We start from the raw sequence: 13,842 nt of genomic DNA, 5'->3' as shown, positions 1-13,842 counted from the left end.
AGTTTACAGTGTTTGACGTAATTCTTAATCCTTATGCAAGTCAATTAGTTTGGACAAAAAAAGGTTACATGAACCAATACATAGATTGTGGAAACTTCAGTTACATGAATATAGTGATTTTAGTATTTTTTAAGTTCTTCCTCAATATCTAGAGCATTCATAATTCGCTCCTGTGGAAAAGAACAAAATACAAATTCTAGAATGATTTGAGATCTTCCATTTCATAAGCTACCCGTTTCCTTTACAGAGTCCTGATTCACCCTTTTAAGCAGCTGCTATTTTATGACTCTCTTTTTTTTTCCCCCCACGATTGCATCTATAAAACCAGAGAGTGTGCAAGAGGCCTCTGTTGGCCATGGACATGAAGAGTAGAGGGTCATCTCTGACTCTGCTTTTCCTACATGTTATGGAAATCTGGCAACTACCCAGCAACTGACCCAGACTTGGTCTTTCTGTAGGAGAATATATAATTAAATAATAAAGAAGTAGACATTTTAAGGCTGTTGAGAAATGTTAACGGGCGTGTGGGATTTAGTGAAGCACACAAAAAGACCTTAAGAGCTCCTTTGGTCCACAGCACACATGTACTCAGCACTGGCCTTTTTCCTTCACCACAGGCAAGCATGCCACTGAGAAGACTTCATTCCCCGTTTTATCTTGTGTTCTGGGGAACTCTAAAGCCACAGGGATCACAACAGCTGCAATAAATAAAGCATCTCTTCGATACATTTCCTTGCCAAATATTATTCAGCATTCTTTTGGCCTTGGTTTGATAGAAAACAGCATGGTGAACTTACTACCTCTCCTTTTACTACAGTGAGCCCCAAGTATCTATGAAAACTTTAACAATTCAAGCCTGCATGTAAGCAAAATCACGGTTCTTTCTATTTTAAAATTATTAAGACAAAATACAGAGAACCAAAAAAAAGTAATGTAGGAAGTCTTATCCCTATTGAAGAGGTATTGAATTAGTACTAGGCTTTTTTATTCTCCTCAGGTGAAGATAATGAGAAGCATCCAGAGTATGTGTCCATGCAAATGTATGGGTTGGAAGGGGACTCTTTAAAAAAAAAATAATGTTACATATGTGGCAGTACGAGGAAGAATATTATTAAGGAATCTCACAGAATTTTTATATAAAGTCTCATCATACAGTATTATGATCTCAGGGATATATTGTGATATTTACTGAGTCTTCTGAGAGTTCATTTATTCAGGTTATATTTTAAGGAGGAACTTATAAGATTCAGATCTAAAATATAATTCTGTAATATGCCCAGCTGATCCCATTAAATCCGAGCTGAAAAGGAGCGGTATAATGATGTGAACAATTCCCATTCTCTGTGTTGTTACACCTCACTTGAAATGCATTCCTTCCAGATTAAAACAGCCATTCCTCTTTGTTTCTCTCTCCAGGCTGAGGTTCAACTATGCTACCTGGAAGCACAAAGAGATGCTGTTGAGCAGATGTCCCTCAAGCTGTACAGCGAGCAGTATACCAGCAGCAGCAAACGGAAAGAAGAGTTTGCTGATATGTCAAAAGTTCATTCAGGAGGAGGCAATGGGTAGGGAACTATTCTTTTTGTTGTTTTATTCTCATTAATCTCTACTTTTTTCAATGATGTTCCACTGGTCGGTGTTAGGTGGGCATTTCCTCCCAAGCTAGCAAAAGAAGTGCAATAGACAAGGTATTTATATTCTTTTCCATTCATACCAGAATTGAAGACTATGGATTTTATCAGTCTGTCATCTCACCCAGGACTTCCTAACTTTGGTATTATTTGTTCGAAACAGTCCTGTGATTTTCTGAGCATTTCTGTCACTACATTGTGCCTATAATTTTCTCAGTGTATTTCCCTCTCTTTAAACCTCATAGTTTAAACTCTATCTAAGTAAATTTTAAACACCAGAACCTCACTGGAAACTGGTAGAACATAATTTTTTGAAAATATAGATATTTAATAATTGTTTAGGGACTATGGACTAACTGGTTAGCATCACGTGAAGTCAAGTGGAATGATGGACTGGTGCTTATTGTTTGTGTTACGTGAAACAACCCAGCAACTTCAATGACCCACCAACAGTTTCATTCAGCCTGAGATCTGTGGCTGTATTTATATTATACTAACTACCCATGCTACTGAATAGTTAAGTTATGCCTTCAAATATTTCCAAATTACTTCAAAATTATGCAAACATTCTCTGTGTGTGTGTATGTGTATATACATATATATATGTATATATAATACATATATATGTATATATAATACATATATGAGATTTATAAAATACTATTATTTAAAAAATTCTTTTCTGGTTCAGTTTTAATATTTAATAGGTGATTATTAAAGAGTAAAAGAGTACAATGAAATTTAATCATTTCATAATTTTAATGACTTGATAATAATTATACTCATTAAAATGGAAAAAGTAACCTATTTTGCTTTTATACTTGAGCCAGACAACAAGGGAGAGAAACTGTTCCCCCAAGTTCCATAACATGTTAACAGCATAGTATAAACCTACAGGGAGTAACTCTAGCCAAAATATTCCTTCAAAAGGCCAGAGAAAAGAAGTCTTTCCATGCACTTGCTTTCTTTTTTCTCTTACGTGCTTATAGTTCTGATATGACTTAAAATTCTCGTTCAGATTTTGAGGATAAATTACCAACACAGGTTACAAATTCTGTCTTGTGATATAACCCGAGGTCTAAGAATGCAAGAAAAGAATTCGAGTTGTAATTCTTTTTAGGAAATGGGCAAGGGCTTTTTAACTTTTAAAATTTACCTATCTATACAATTTGTTGCTCTTTTAAGATATTTTTTATATATAGACATGTGAGCATGTATTTGATTCATCTTCTATGATTCAGAAGACATTTATTCACAAGAGGAAAAGCATGACAGCAAATTAGAAAGAAAGGTTAAATATTCGAGCGTGAACAATAAGCTGTTTTGAGGCCTTAACGTGCTTTAATTTCTCTAAATGCCTAAATAGTCCCTGGTGTACCCACCACCACAAACTTCAGGTCACATTTTCATGTTTTCTAAAAGCCCTAGGGATTGAGCGGGTACCATGTGCTTCTGACCTCAGATTCCAAGGGCCCAACCTGAGTATTTACTCTGGGCTCCGCAAATCATAAATCTGCCCTGGAAATGGCTTAGTTAACAGCAAGCATTGTTCTCTGAAGTGGGAGTAGGTGAACTTGCCTGATATTCTTTGTTTATGCTCCTTAGGGTGCTGAAGGCTGTGCATTGTGAGGAGATTTAAGAGTGTGCTGAAGAAAAGGCAGCTATTTAATACTAAGGACAAAAACCATATACTCCTTTCTGTTTTCTGTTTACATACAGAAAACCATTGTTTGAGAAATGTATGTGGGTGAGGTTATCTGGGGTGTCCTGCTCCTAAGACCCTTTGCTCCCACAGTTGAATCTGTAATTCTGAAACCTTAAGAACACAGCCTTCTAAAATTATCTGCTCCAATGATACATAAACTTCATTAACAGTTCCTTTTGTTACATAGAATGAGCATTGTTTCTGATAAGATATTGTGGGAATAATGTGGGCCTTCTAGGGTCTTCATTCCATATGCAGATAGATATCCAATCCACTGAAGAGAACATTAAGTTGGTGATGCAATCCGTATGTTTTTATTTCCTCCTCCAGCCTATGTCGATGCGAAGGAGAATATGTAGTTGAAAAACGTATAAAGTTACTCCAGGGAAGACTCAGCTGCTAGACTGAATGGAGATCTTAAATGTCTAAGATTTTTGTGTAACCAAAATATGGTTTAGAAATGAATTTATAACCTCTCTGGCTTGATGAAAAGGTGCATATCAAGGTGATTTAACACAGCTTGTGGACAACCATGAAATGTGTGTTTGACACTCATGAATATGTGTGGTGGGAAGATTTCTCTGATGGTATGTGAAGCTGTGTGAGCGGTAGGAACAGAGTGTGTCCCTCTGTGGGAGACACTGGGCACTGGTTCCTAAGTGGCAAAGTGGGGAACCATCGCTTCCTGGAGGGACCTACAGTGCTTGACTCACTGCTGCTGCTGCTGCTGCTGCTAAGTCGCTTCAGTCGTGTCCGACTCTGTGCAACCCCACAGACGGCAGCCCACCAGGCTCCCCCGTCCCTGGGATTCTCCAGGCAAGAACACTGGAGTGGGTTGCCATTTCCTCCTCCAATGCATGAAAGTGAAAAGTGAAAGTGAAGTCACCCAGTCGTGTCCGACTCTTAGCGACCCCATGGACTGCAGCCTACCAGCCTCCTCCATCCATGGGATTTTCCAGGCAAGAGTACTGGAGTGGGGTACCATTGCCTTCTCCTGCTTGAGTCACTGGTGATTCTCAAAGGGAGCAGGTTGGTGCTTTTGACTCCTGTTGATTTAAATGAAAGCTTGTAAATTATCTTGTTTCTTTCATCCAATAAATATTCACTGAAGGCATACTACGTGCATGGCACAATTTTCTGAGCAGATTTCATCAAGAACACTCTTTTGTAAATTTTGTGAAGTATAACCATCTGTCTTTCTGACACCTCTTTTTATTAAGGGATTGTCTGATTTCATTTTTATAATGAATTTCAAAATCTTGTTTATTTTAGTAAGTAGTATCCTACTTCCTGTCAAGACTTAGAGTAGATTACAAAGCATGTCTTTTGTTTAGCTTATAAATAATAGAACTGGGAGGCAAAAAGCCTGGGTGACTGGCTTGTCCAGGACCTCGCCTCAGAGCCCTGAGTCATGATGCAGTGAACAGTCCATGAAGCCACACTTTGCCCTCTCTCTGAAAATTTAGCTTAGACCCTTGATAAACTTTTTTACCCCTAAATAACATGTTATGCATGTTCCATACAGTATATGAAATTTGAATTATGGTATTGTCCTACTACAGAGAAACAGAAGAGTCTTAAGGCAATTTCATTTAAGCCACAAGAAGTTTGGACAAAAACACTGCAAAGCAGGCTTAAGTGAAAAATGAAATTCATTAATTTGACAAATATTATTAAATACCTCCTTTATGAAGTGCAGAGTTTAAAAGGCAAAAATGAAATGGTCCCTGCCCTTGAGAAGCCCACAGTTTATTTAGTAGGAGGAACCAGATCCATAAACAACATAGAATGAAGGGTCAAAGTGATGAGTTAGGAATCTGCTTGGAGTAGGGAGCAGGGCTCACGGAAGGTGGTGCTGAGTTCTGATGGTGGTGGGAAGAATTGGAGCAGATCAGGAATGATAGAGACGGGACTCTGGAGGTGATTTTTGGAAGAGGGCTAGGTCAGGGGAAGAATTTTCCAATTTAAGCTGAACAAACATGTATTGAGCACTTACAAAGACAGACAGACCGTAGTCCCTACCTTCATGAAATTTACAGTCTATCAAGAGAGCAGCATTAAACCAGTATTTCTCTGTATCACGAAGAAGGGGAGGCAGAGGGTTCCAAGGAAGCTTAGAGCAAACAACATGTGGACTCCATGAGGCAGGGCCATGTCTGTCACATTCACCCCTCTATGCGCTGCAGCCTGGAGTGTGCTAGGTGCCCAGTGAATGCTGGTGCATAAATGAAAAACTAAAACGAATCTAGGGCTCAGAGGGAACAAGGGTGTGAAATCATTATGCTGCTTGCTGTTCCATATGACTGGAGAGCAAGGTAGAAAGTCAGAGGGAGTAGTGCAAAATAAGGCTTAGGAAGAAAGTGAAGTTGAGATCCTGGAGTTAATCACTGAGTTCATGGTTCTTAACTAGGATGCATCAAGATTTCTTAGGGAACTTTTAAGTTGAAACTGCCTGCCCATCTCACCTCCCTCAAAATTCTGATTCAGGAGGCAGGAGTGGACCAAGATATATTATACTTGATGCCCACTGCCAGTTGAGATCATTGCTCCAGTGGTTTTCAAAGAATGATCTCTAGGCCAGCAGCATTAGTATCTCCTGGGAATTGGTTAGAAATTGCAAATTCTGGGTCCCACTCCAGATGTACTAAATTGGAGAATCTGAAGGTGGAGAACAGTAATAGATTAGAAATTAATGGGAGACGTGGAGACTAGATTGGAGGCTAAAGCCAGAAAGAGTCGATAAGCCTTGGATGAGGCAAGTAAGAGAGAGGAAAAGGGCCATTCTAATGTGGGGAGAGAAAGAAAATAAGAAGACATAGATTCAAATGATTTCTGTGTCATTGAGCATTTCATGATTGTTGAGCAGGCTCTACTAGGCACTGGGGTTGTAGAGGCAGTGGGACACAAAGAGTGGCAGGGCATGTAAATCAGGAACGCCTGCTAGGAGAAGTATCACTGAGGCTGGCCCAGGGTCAGAGGTCACAGCCAGTGTTTCCTGCAGCAGAAGCAATGTGTACAGACAGCTGGAACCAGTCAGGGATTCCAGCAAGAATAGGTTGGCAATTTTAAAACAGTATTCTGGCAGCACTCTGGAGAATGGACTGGCATGGGCAAGACTAGACAGTGTTTGGTTAAGAAGCTATTCCAGTCATCCAAGTGAGAAATTATTTGGGCCTGAAGACAGCAGGAATGGAAACTGAAGGAAGGAAGTTGAAGACAGAATCTGGTCCCTGAGTGGATGAGGGACATTAAGGGAGGTGGGGTTTAAGACAGACCTCCGTATTTCAGGCTTTTGCACAAATGGACATGGTCTTCAGTGAAGGGGAGGAGCAGGGGGCCTGAGAGGAACCGACTGTTTGGGACAAAGTTCTTTTTTATGGTCTGTAGAACATCTAAGTAGAAATGCCCAGGAAGCAGATCTGAAGCTCAGGGATGTCTTGGGCTCCTCAACCATCAACAAGGACAGTATGGTGACTATGAGGTAGCGGGGGCTGAGGGAGGTGGGAGCTTACCTTGCGGTAGCGTGTCCCCACAAAACCTACCCCAGGTAGACATAGCAATCTCTTTAAGAATGCTCATTTTGAAAGATATGGCTAATAGGAACATTTTTATTTCAGCTAGAATCTTTCAGGCTGTATTATACAAATCTTTTAAAATAAAATGTGTGTGCCAAGTCACTTCAGTCATGTCTTGACTCTGTGCGACCCTATGGACTGCCAGGTTCTACTGCAGCCTGCCAGGCTCTACTGCACATGGGATTCTCCAGGCAAGAATAGTAGAGTGGGTTGTTGTGCCCTTCTCCAGGGGAACTTCCCACCGCAGGGGTCAAACTCACATCTCTTAAGTCTACCTGCATTGGCAGGTGAGTTCTTTACCACTGGTGCTCCCTGGGAAACCCAAAATAAAACCATAGCATTGAAAATTCCAATGTGATATCTTGATTAGCAGGAATTGAGAATTACTGTTGACTATTATTTTCTGTCTTCAAGCTGCTGGTGGAACCTTCTGATTCCAGATATTAGAATGTATTAGGTCTGCTCAGATTGCTTCCAACTACATAAAAAAAATTTTTTTAGGCGTGTATATTTTCTCTAGTCTAAATTCTTAAAGGAGGAGAGAGAGCATACAGGATTAAAAATTAAAGATCAGATTTCAAGTTGGTATATACTTTGGCCACCTGATGCGAAGAGCAGACTCATTGAAAAGACCCTGATGCTGGGAAAGACTGAAGGCAGGAGGAAAAGGGGACGAAAGAGGACAAGATGGTTGACTGGCATCACTGATCCAGTGGATATGAGTTTGAGCAAACTCTGGTAGATGGTGAAGGACAGGGAAACCTGGCATGCTATAGTCCATGGGGTCACAAAGAGTTGGATGGACACAACTGAGCGACTAAACAACAACATCATGTAGGGATATGTGTGTGCGCATGTGTATGCGTGTGTGTGCACACATATTAAGGGTTACTATAAATAATAATATGGAGTAAAAGAGTAGGGAGATGTTTCCTGACTCTGCTTCCGGCACTCTGGAGGGAATTTCAAAGAGCCTTCTGTTCTTGTGTAAAGTTCTAGAAGATACTTCAGTCTCAGTCGTATGCCAGCCTCTGGCTGAGGGGGAATTTGGGCAATGTCCACAGATGATTATGTAGTCAAGGTTTGTTCTCTGTAAGAATGTAGAAGTATTCGCCCCACATCATGTAACATTTTCGAGTAAATTTTACTTTCAAATACAAACAGTATACACAGGTTATTTCCAAGCACAACAGGTTGAACTAAATGAACTTTAACTAGACGAAAGGTTAAAAGTTTGGCAGTAAAAATAAATCCATTTTCCTTTAGGAAATGAAGTATTCCTAAATCATTGTGATAATGTACATACATACACACATATACATATATAACACTCCCAAAGAGGAATAGTGCTGACAGATGAAAGCAAATATATCACTATTTAAAACATTACTTGATTAAAGATCAAATAAGCAATAAGATATACTGAATGACTTCAAATACCTCAGAAGGGGTGTAATCACCTCTGGATTTCACTGCAATAGGATGATCTTTCTGTTTTTCTGTTGAGCCAAAGGCCAAAAATATCCTTGTGCAGCTGGGTGAACATTCATGCTCACTCATATTCTCTTTCTCTCAATGAGCATTTTGAATTTCTGCTCAATGGTTGTTTTTGGAACATTGTTGCGTATTAATAAAATGTTTTCTTTTGGGTACACACCAATCATAAACTGTGTGCTGATGCTGGGAACACTCTCCCAGATAAATCACTCGACAATCCAAGGCGACCGTATTTCCACCCTGCATTTCTACTTTCTTCCCCTGATTTTTACCCTGTCTCGAACTAATGAACAACTGATCAGTGTTCAGTTCAGGTTCTTTTTGCTCCTTCTGTTGTGTTCTGATGTTATCACATAGTAAGATCACAATGCATCCTGTAGCCAAAGGAGCAAAAAGTGCCTGACTACCTTCTGAAAAACTGATATTCTGTGCACTATGATTATTAAAATAAGTCTTCCCGGCTGTAAAAAGAATCTCACCAGTATAAATGTATTCATTTGGGATCATAATATCATATGCTTCTAATGTTCAAATGCATTAAACTAATTTTAGACCTAGACAGTCTTCCACTTCAGTAATCTAATGCCATCCATACCAAGAGCCAACAAAGGATGAACTAGAGAGGTAGTAGCATAATTACTGGGGAAGTATTATTTCAAAGTTAAGAGTAAAGTCAACTATTTATTTATTTATATAACTCCTTTCCATCTTAACAATGCTGAAACAATTTCTGTGCTGCTTTGGAAAGTTTATGGGGTCAATTGAAGAAGGAAAGAGGTATGAGAGAGTCTAAAACAAATCTAATCTACCTCATTTTAATGTGCAGAGCTTAACTCTTTTCTTTAAAATGTATTCCTTTATGCATTCCCACATCACTTTCACAAAGGATTAAAGTCAACTTACCAAAAATATTTACAATAAAATAGAATAAACATTTGACTGAAGTCAGTTAGGTAAAAGTAAAATGTGTACCAGAAAACAAAAAAGTGCATCTTCTGTGCATGTCCTCAAGAAGGGCAATGATTGGGCTCTAAGCTTTCCACATCCAAAGAAAAGAGTGAAATCTCATCCATCAGAAAATTCATAGTGTCCTAAGATTAAAAATAATATATATCCAGGGAAACACACTTAGTCCTGGGAGGGATTTCTCCTGTAGTTCTTTCAGGAGAAGACAGGCCTCTGTGATACTCCATCTCTTCCCTGGTGCCTCAGATGGTTAAGAACCTGCCTGCAACGCAGGAGGCCTGAGTTTGATCCCTGAGTTGGGAGGATCTCCTGGGGAAAGGAATGACAACCCACTCCAGTATTCTTGCCTGAGAAATCTCATGGACAGAGGAGCCTGGCGGGCTACAGTCCATGGAGTCACAAAGAGTCGGGACATGACTGAGCGGCTAATACTTTCATAAGAGAAACCATATTCCCAAGGCAATTTTTTGATGTAGGCTGCAGAAGTGATGTCAAAGCACAGTTCAGTTAAGAGCCAATTTACAGGATAGATGAAGTCATACTGGGAGAGATCTCCATAGTAATTCTTCCACAAAGATTTTGTTAGAGATTGGGTGACAGAGTTATTCCTATGTTATTTACCTCCTGAGCTTCCCAGGTGGTGCATTGGTAAAGCATCCACCTGCCAATGCAGCAGACACATGAGACAGGAGACATAAGTTTGATCCCTGGGTTGGGAAGATCCCCTGGAGGAGGATGGCAACCCACTCCAGTATTCTTGCCTGGGAAATACCATGGACAGGGGAATCTGGCGGACTATAGTCTGTGGGGTCTCAAAGAGTCAGCCACGACTGGAGTGACTGAGCACACACATTTTTATCCCCTGCCCTAACCTTGAGGGTGAATATTCTGTGTGCTATGCTTAGTCACTCAATCATGTCTGACTCTTTGTGACTCCCTGGACTATGGCCCACCAGGCTCCTCTGTCTGTGGGGATTCTCTGGACAATACTGGAGTGGTTTGCCATACCCTCCTCAAATACTCTCTATTGCTTGTTAAATCTTTGAAAACCAAGGAGGTATAGAATAGAGTAGACTTTTTACAAAAGGCTGAGCCGCCTAACCCTGAGCAGTGTGCCAGAAGCAAGTCTGGATCCAGACCCTCTAACTCGTGGGCAATGACTTAGGAAGGTTTATCTCTCTCTCTTTTTTAAACAACATTATCTCTTGCTTTGTCTCCAGATATATGGGTTCTCACATTTGTGTTAGAATCACTACCATTTCTAAATTCTTCAGAATGTTTTCAAGTTCTTTGGCTAGAACTTAGTCCAGTGTATTATCTGAAAATTTAGAGAGAGTTTTGACTTCCTGACAGCCTAACGGAATCTTCTAGATATATCCAGAAACTTACATTAATACTTCTAATTTTATGGCTAATCTTGGAGGTTAGAATTTTTTTGCTTTATGGATTGTATTTTAATAGCAAGAATTTATGAACAGTCCATGAGACCATGAGAAAGTGGGGCCTATCGTTAACAAATCTGTAGGATTGATTTTATTTTTCTTAGACATTTTCACATGTACATGGGTGTATATGAGAACTGAGAAAATTACTACTGAAAAGAACTCCATATTCCTTTTTATTTATTAATGGCAAAGGCAGGCTGCTTTTCTCATGAGGAAGTGGCTCATGAATTTTCATTCAAAATAGTAAATTAGTGTCCACACTTTAATATGTTTAGAGTGGAAAGGGATTCTACATGCAACTGTGCATATCAGATTTCATGTCTGGAAAGCTAAATTTTATTCTTTAATGATAATGTGATTGGACTAGGTGCTACTCTTTTATCTCCCTCCTGTGCTTACATGACACATGGCATAGAGGATGATGGGAAATTCTAATCAGTTATTAGTGTTTTCCTTTAATAATATGAAAGTGTATTTTTATGAGATTTTGCTACCATTACCTTTAGTGTCTTCTTTGAAAACCAGAGGCAAACTTCCTTGAGCAAATAATGTGAACAGTGAACACTTAGTGAATATTTGGGGAAAGAATCAATATGCTAAAGGAGCTAGGAAAATTGGATCACTTAACAGAAATTCCAACATAGACAAGCTTGTATCTCAGGAACTGATCTTGTGTTTTTGGTTATGTTGATGTGAAAGGAACTATTAAGTTTACAAAAGATGGATACTTATACGCTCTAAAATATGTATTACTCAGCCTTAGTAGAAAAGCTTCCAGGCCTTTTTAGTATTATCTTTTCTTCAACTATTGGTTGCTCTATTTTGATGATTTCTTCATTTGGTGTCTGATTTAATCAAAATTCCTTGGTAGACCAAGCTGGAACCTCATATATTCACACACACCTTCCATTGATTTCACTTGGGTGAAACTTTATCTTTTAAGCAAAGTTTAAGTTGAAATGTTGAGTTAATGATGCTCACTTTAAATACCAAAGGCTGAATGCATTTATGTATTCAAACACTTAGCTGGTCAAACATAAGTCCCACCAGGGTTTAGAGGAAGGATCATTTTTTAAACTGTGCCAGCCTCTCAAATAATATGTTGCTATCCAATCTGTAAAAATTGATACTAAACAGTCTTGTTAGTATTTTATTTCCATGGTGAAAAATCCTGGAATCTTTTTTTTTTTTTAAACCTGAAAAAGTTAAAGAAAATGATGGACAAGATATTGGGAAATACTTTTGGCAATTATCATAGTAGTTAGCCCAAATTTAGAAATAAAAAACACTAAAGAAAAAAATTGCATGTTTATTTTTTCCATAACTTGTCTCTGTCTTTATTAGAATTTCAGATGCTGAAATGAACACATAATTCTATATTTATCTAACAAAACCTGACTTTGATTTAGAAGACTTTTTCTCCTCATTACATGATTGTGCTTATAAAGCTCCAAAACTGGTAATATCATATCTGCAATAGAATGTCCAACTCTTTTACTGTGAAACCTTCAGGAATATGGCAATTAAAGGAAAAATATCCAAAAGAATATCACTTTGGTAATGTGTTTGATTTATAACACTGTCTTAGAATAGTGTACAAGTCTGCTTTGTAACATTTTCATAGAGTATAATGTATTCATAGAGTACTGAAAAGATATGCTTTGAGACCTTTTAACATCTAGGAGATTATATATTTGTATCAATCAGTTGACAGGAACCCAAGCAAATTTACAAAGAAAATTTTATAAGGAAAATCCTTTCAAAAGAGCAGTTCCTATACTCATAGCCTTTAAAAGGTTCTGAACTATTTGCCACAATTTCAATCATCTCTCTCTCTCTTTTAAAGAGAGGTCATTTGTCACGAGGACTTCAAGGAAAAGTACCTGGTTCTGAAATCAGCGGATGGAATCAGCATATTCTGCAAAGGGTTATAGAACTAACTAGTTCTATGCTACCCTTGATAATTCACTCATCTATGATCTTTTCTGTTTTCCTGTGTAGTAGCTGGCATTTTCCTTAGAAGATGACTTTTATAAAATCACTAGTCTACAGAATACTTTTGCAGGCAATATAAACAGAAGAAAGTAAGCTACTTCCTTTACCTCAGAATTTTCCTGCTATAATGAGCATATTAAATTATAGTCATTTCAGAAGATTTTAAAAAAGCAGCAACAAAGAAATTCTATAATTTATTTCTGATTTGTTACAAAGTTATATGTTTGATTTCCCTTAAATTTGGAAAACTGTCAGGTTTTTCCTAAGCTGTGAATAAACACATGCCAGAGAATCTGAAATCAGGCACAAGTGCTTAAAATATGTTTTTGTCTTCAGAATTAAGGTTCCATCCCTGTGTTGGGAAGATCCCTGGAGAAGGGAATGGCAAACCACTCCAGTATTTTCACCTGGGAAATTCCATGGACAGAGGAGCATGGCGGACCATAGCCCACAGCGTTGCGAAGAGTCAGACACTCCTGAAGCAACTAACACTTTCACTTTTCAGTATTAGGACCTGATGAGAATTTGTCGTTTGAAAAACACTAGTGCTGATTCTACACTAATGAAACAAAATAAAGAACCAAAGCATTTACCATATCTAACAAACTCAAGCTTAAGTATTCTCAGCTAGGATGAAAACAGACTGGACTGGAGGAATTGTAAATATTTATGTTAGATTCATTCAGCACTTGCAGGTCTCCAGTGAAGATCATCTCAGAATGAGCCTGAGGTACCTTTAACTGGAAGAAATGGCTTTTGTTCTAAGTCCTTTGATAGGGAGAGTAACAGGAGGGAACAGCTCAATGGATGTAAAGACATGGTAAAGAGCTAGTAAAAAAAATTCCATGATTCTGAACATTTTATCATCCTGTATGTAGTTTTCATCTATTTAAAATCTATTCATAAATTTCCTTTAATTTTCACCATAGAAGCATGATGTGAAAGAAATGGAAAGGCAGCTCACATTAATTGAGAGCATACTGTATATAATCATTTCAAATAAGCAAATGTACCATTGGGTACTGAAG

General features: G+C 38.5%; 1 protein-coding gene across 7 annotated transcripts in view; it reads left to right on the top strand.

The window, feature by feature from the left end:
• The window catches only part of AKAP6 (A-kinase anchoring protein 6), a 497,045-nt gene that overhangs the window by 358,871 nt on the left and 124,332 nt on the right, over positions 1 to 13,842 (top strand). For all 7 annotated transcript variants that reach the window (XM_044933227.2, XM_044933232.2, XM_044933229.2 and 4 more), the window contains one exon: positions 1,417 to 1,565. In XM_044933227.2, coding sequence (XP_044789162.2) covers positions 1,417 to 1,565 — 149 coding nt within the window. The remainder of the gene's footprint in view (positions 1 to 1,416; positions 1,566 to 13,842) is intronic.

This window comes from Bubalus bubalis, chromosome 20, assembly GCF_019923935.1.
Source record: "Bubalus bubalis isolate 160015118507 breed Murrah chromosome 20, NDDB_SH_1, whole genome shotgun sequence".
Lineage (NCBI taxonomy): Eukaryota > Metazoa > Chordata > Mammalia > Artiodactyla > Bovidae > Bubalus > Bubalus bubalis.
Note: the sequence above shows the minus strand (reverse complement) of the source record. Positions and strands in the feature narration are given on the sequence as shown.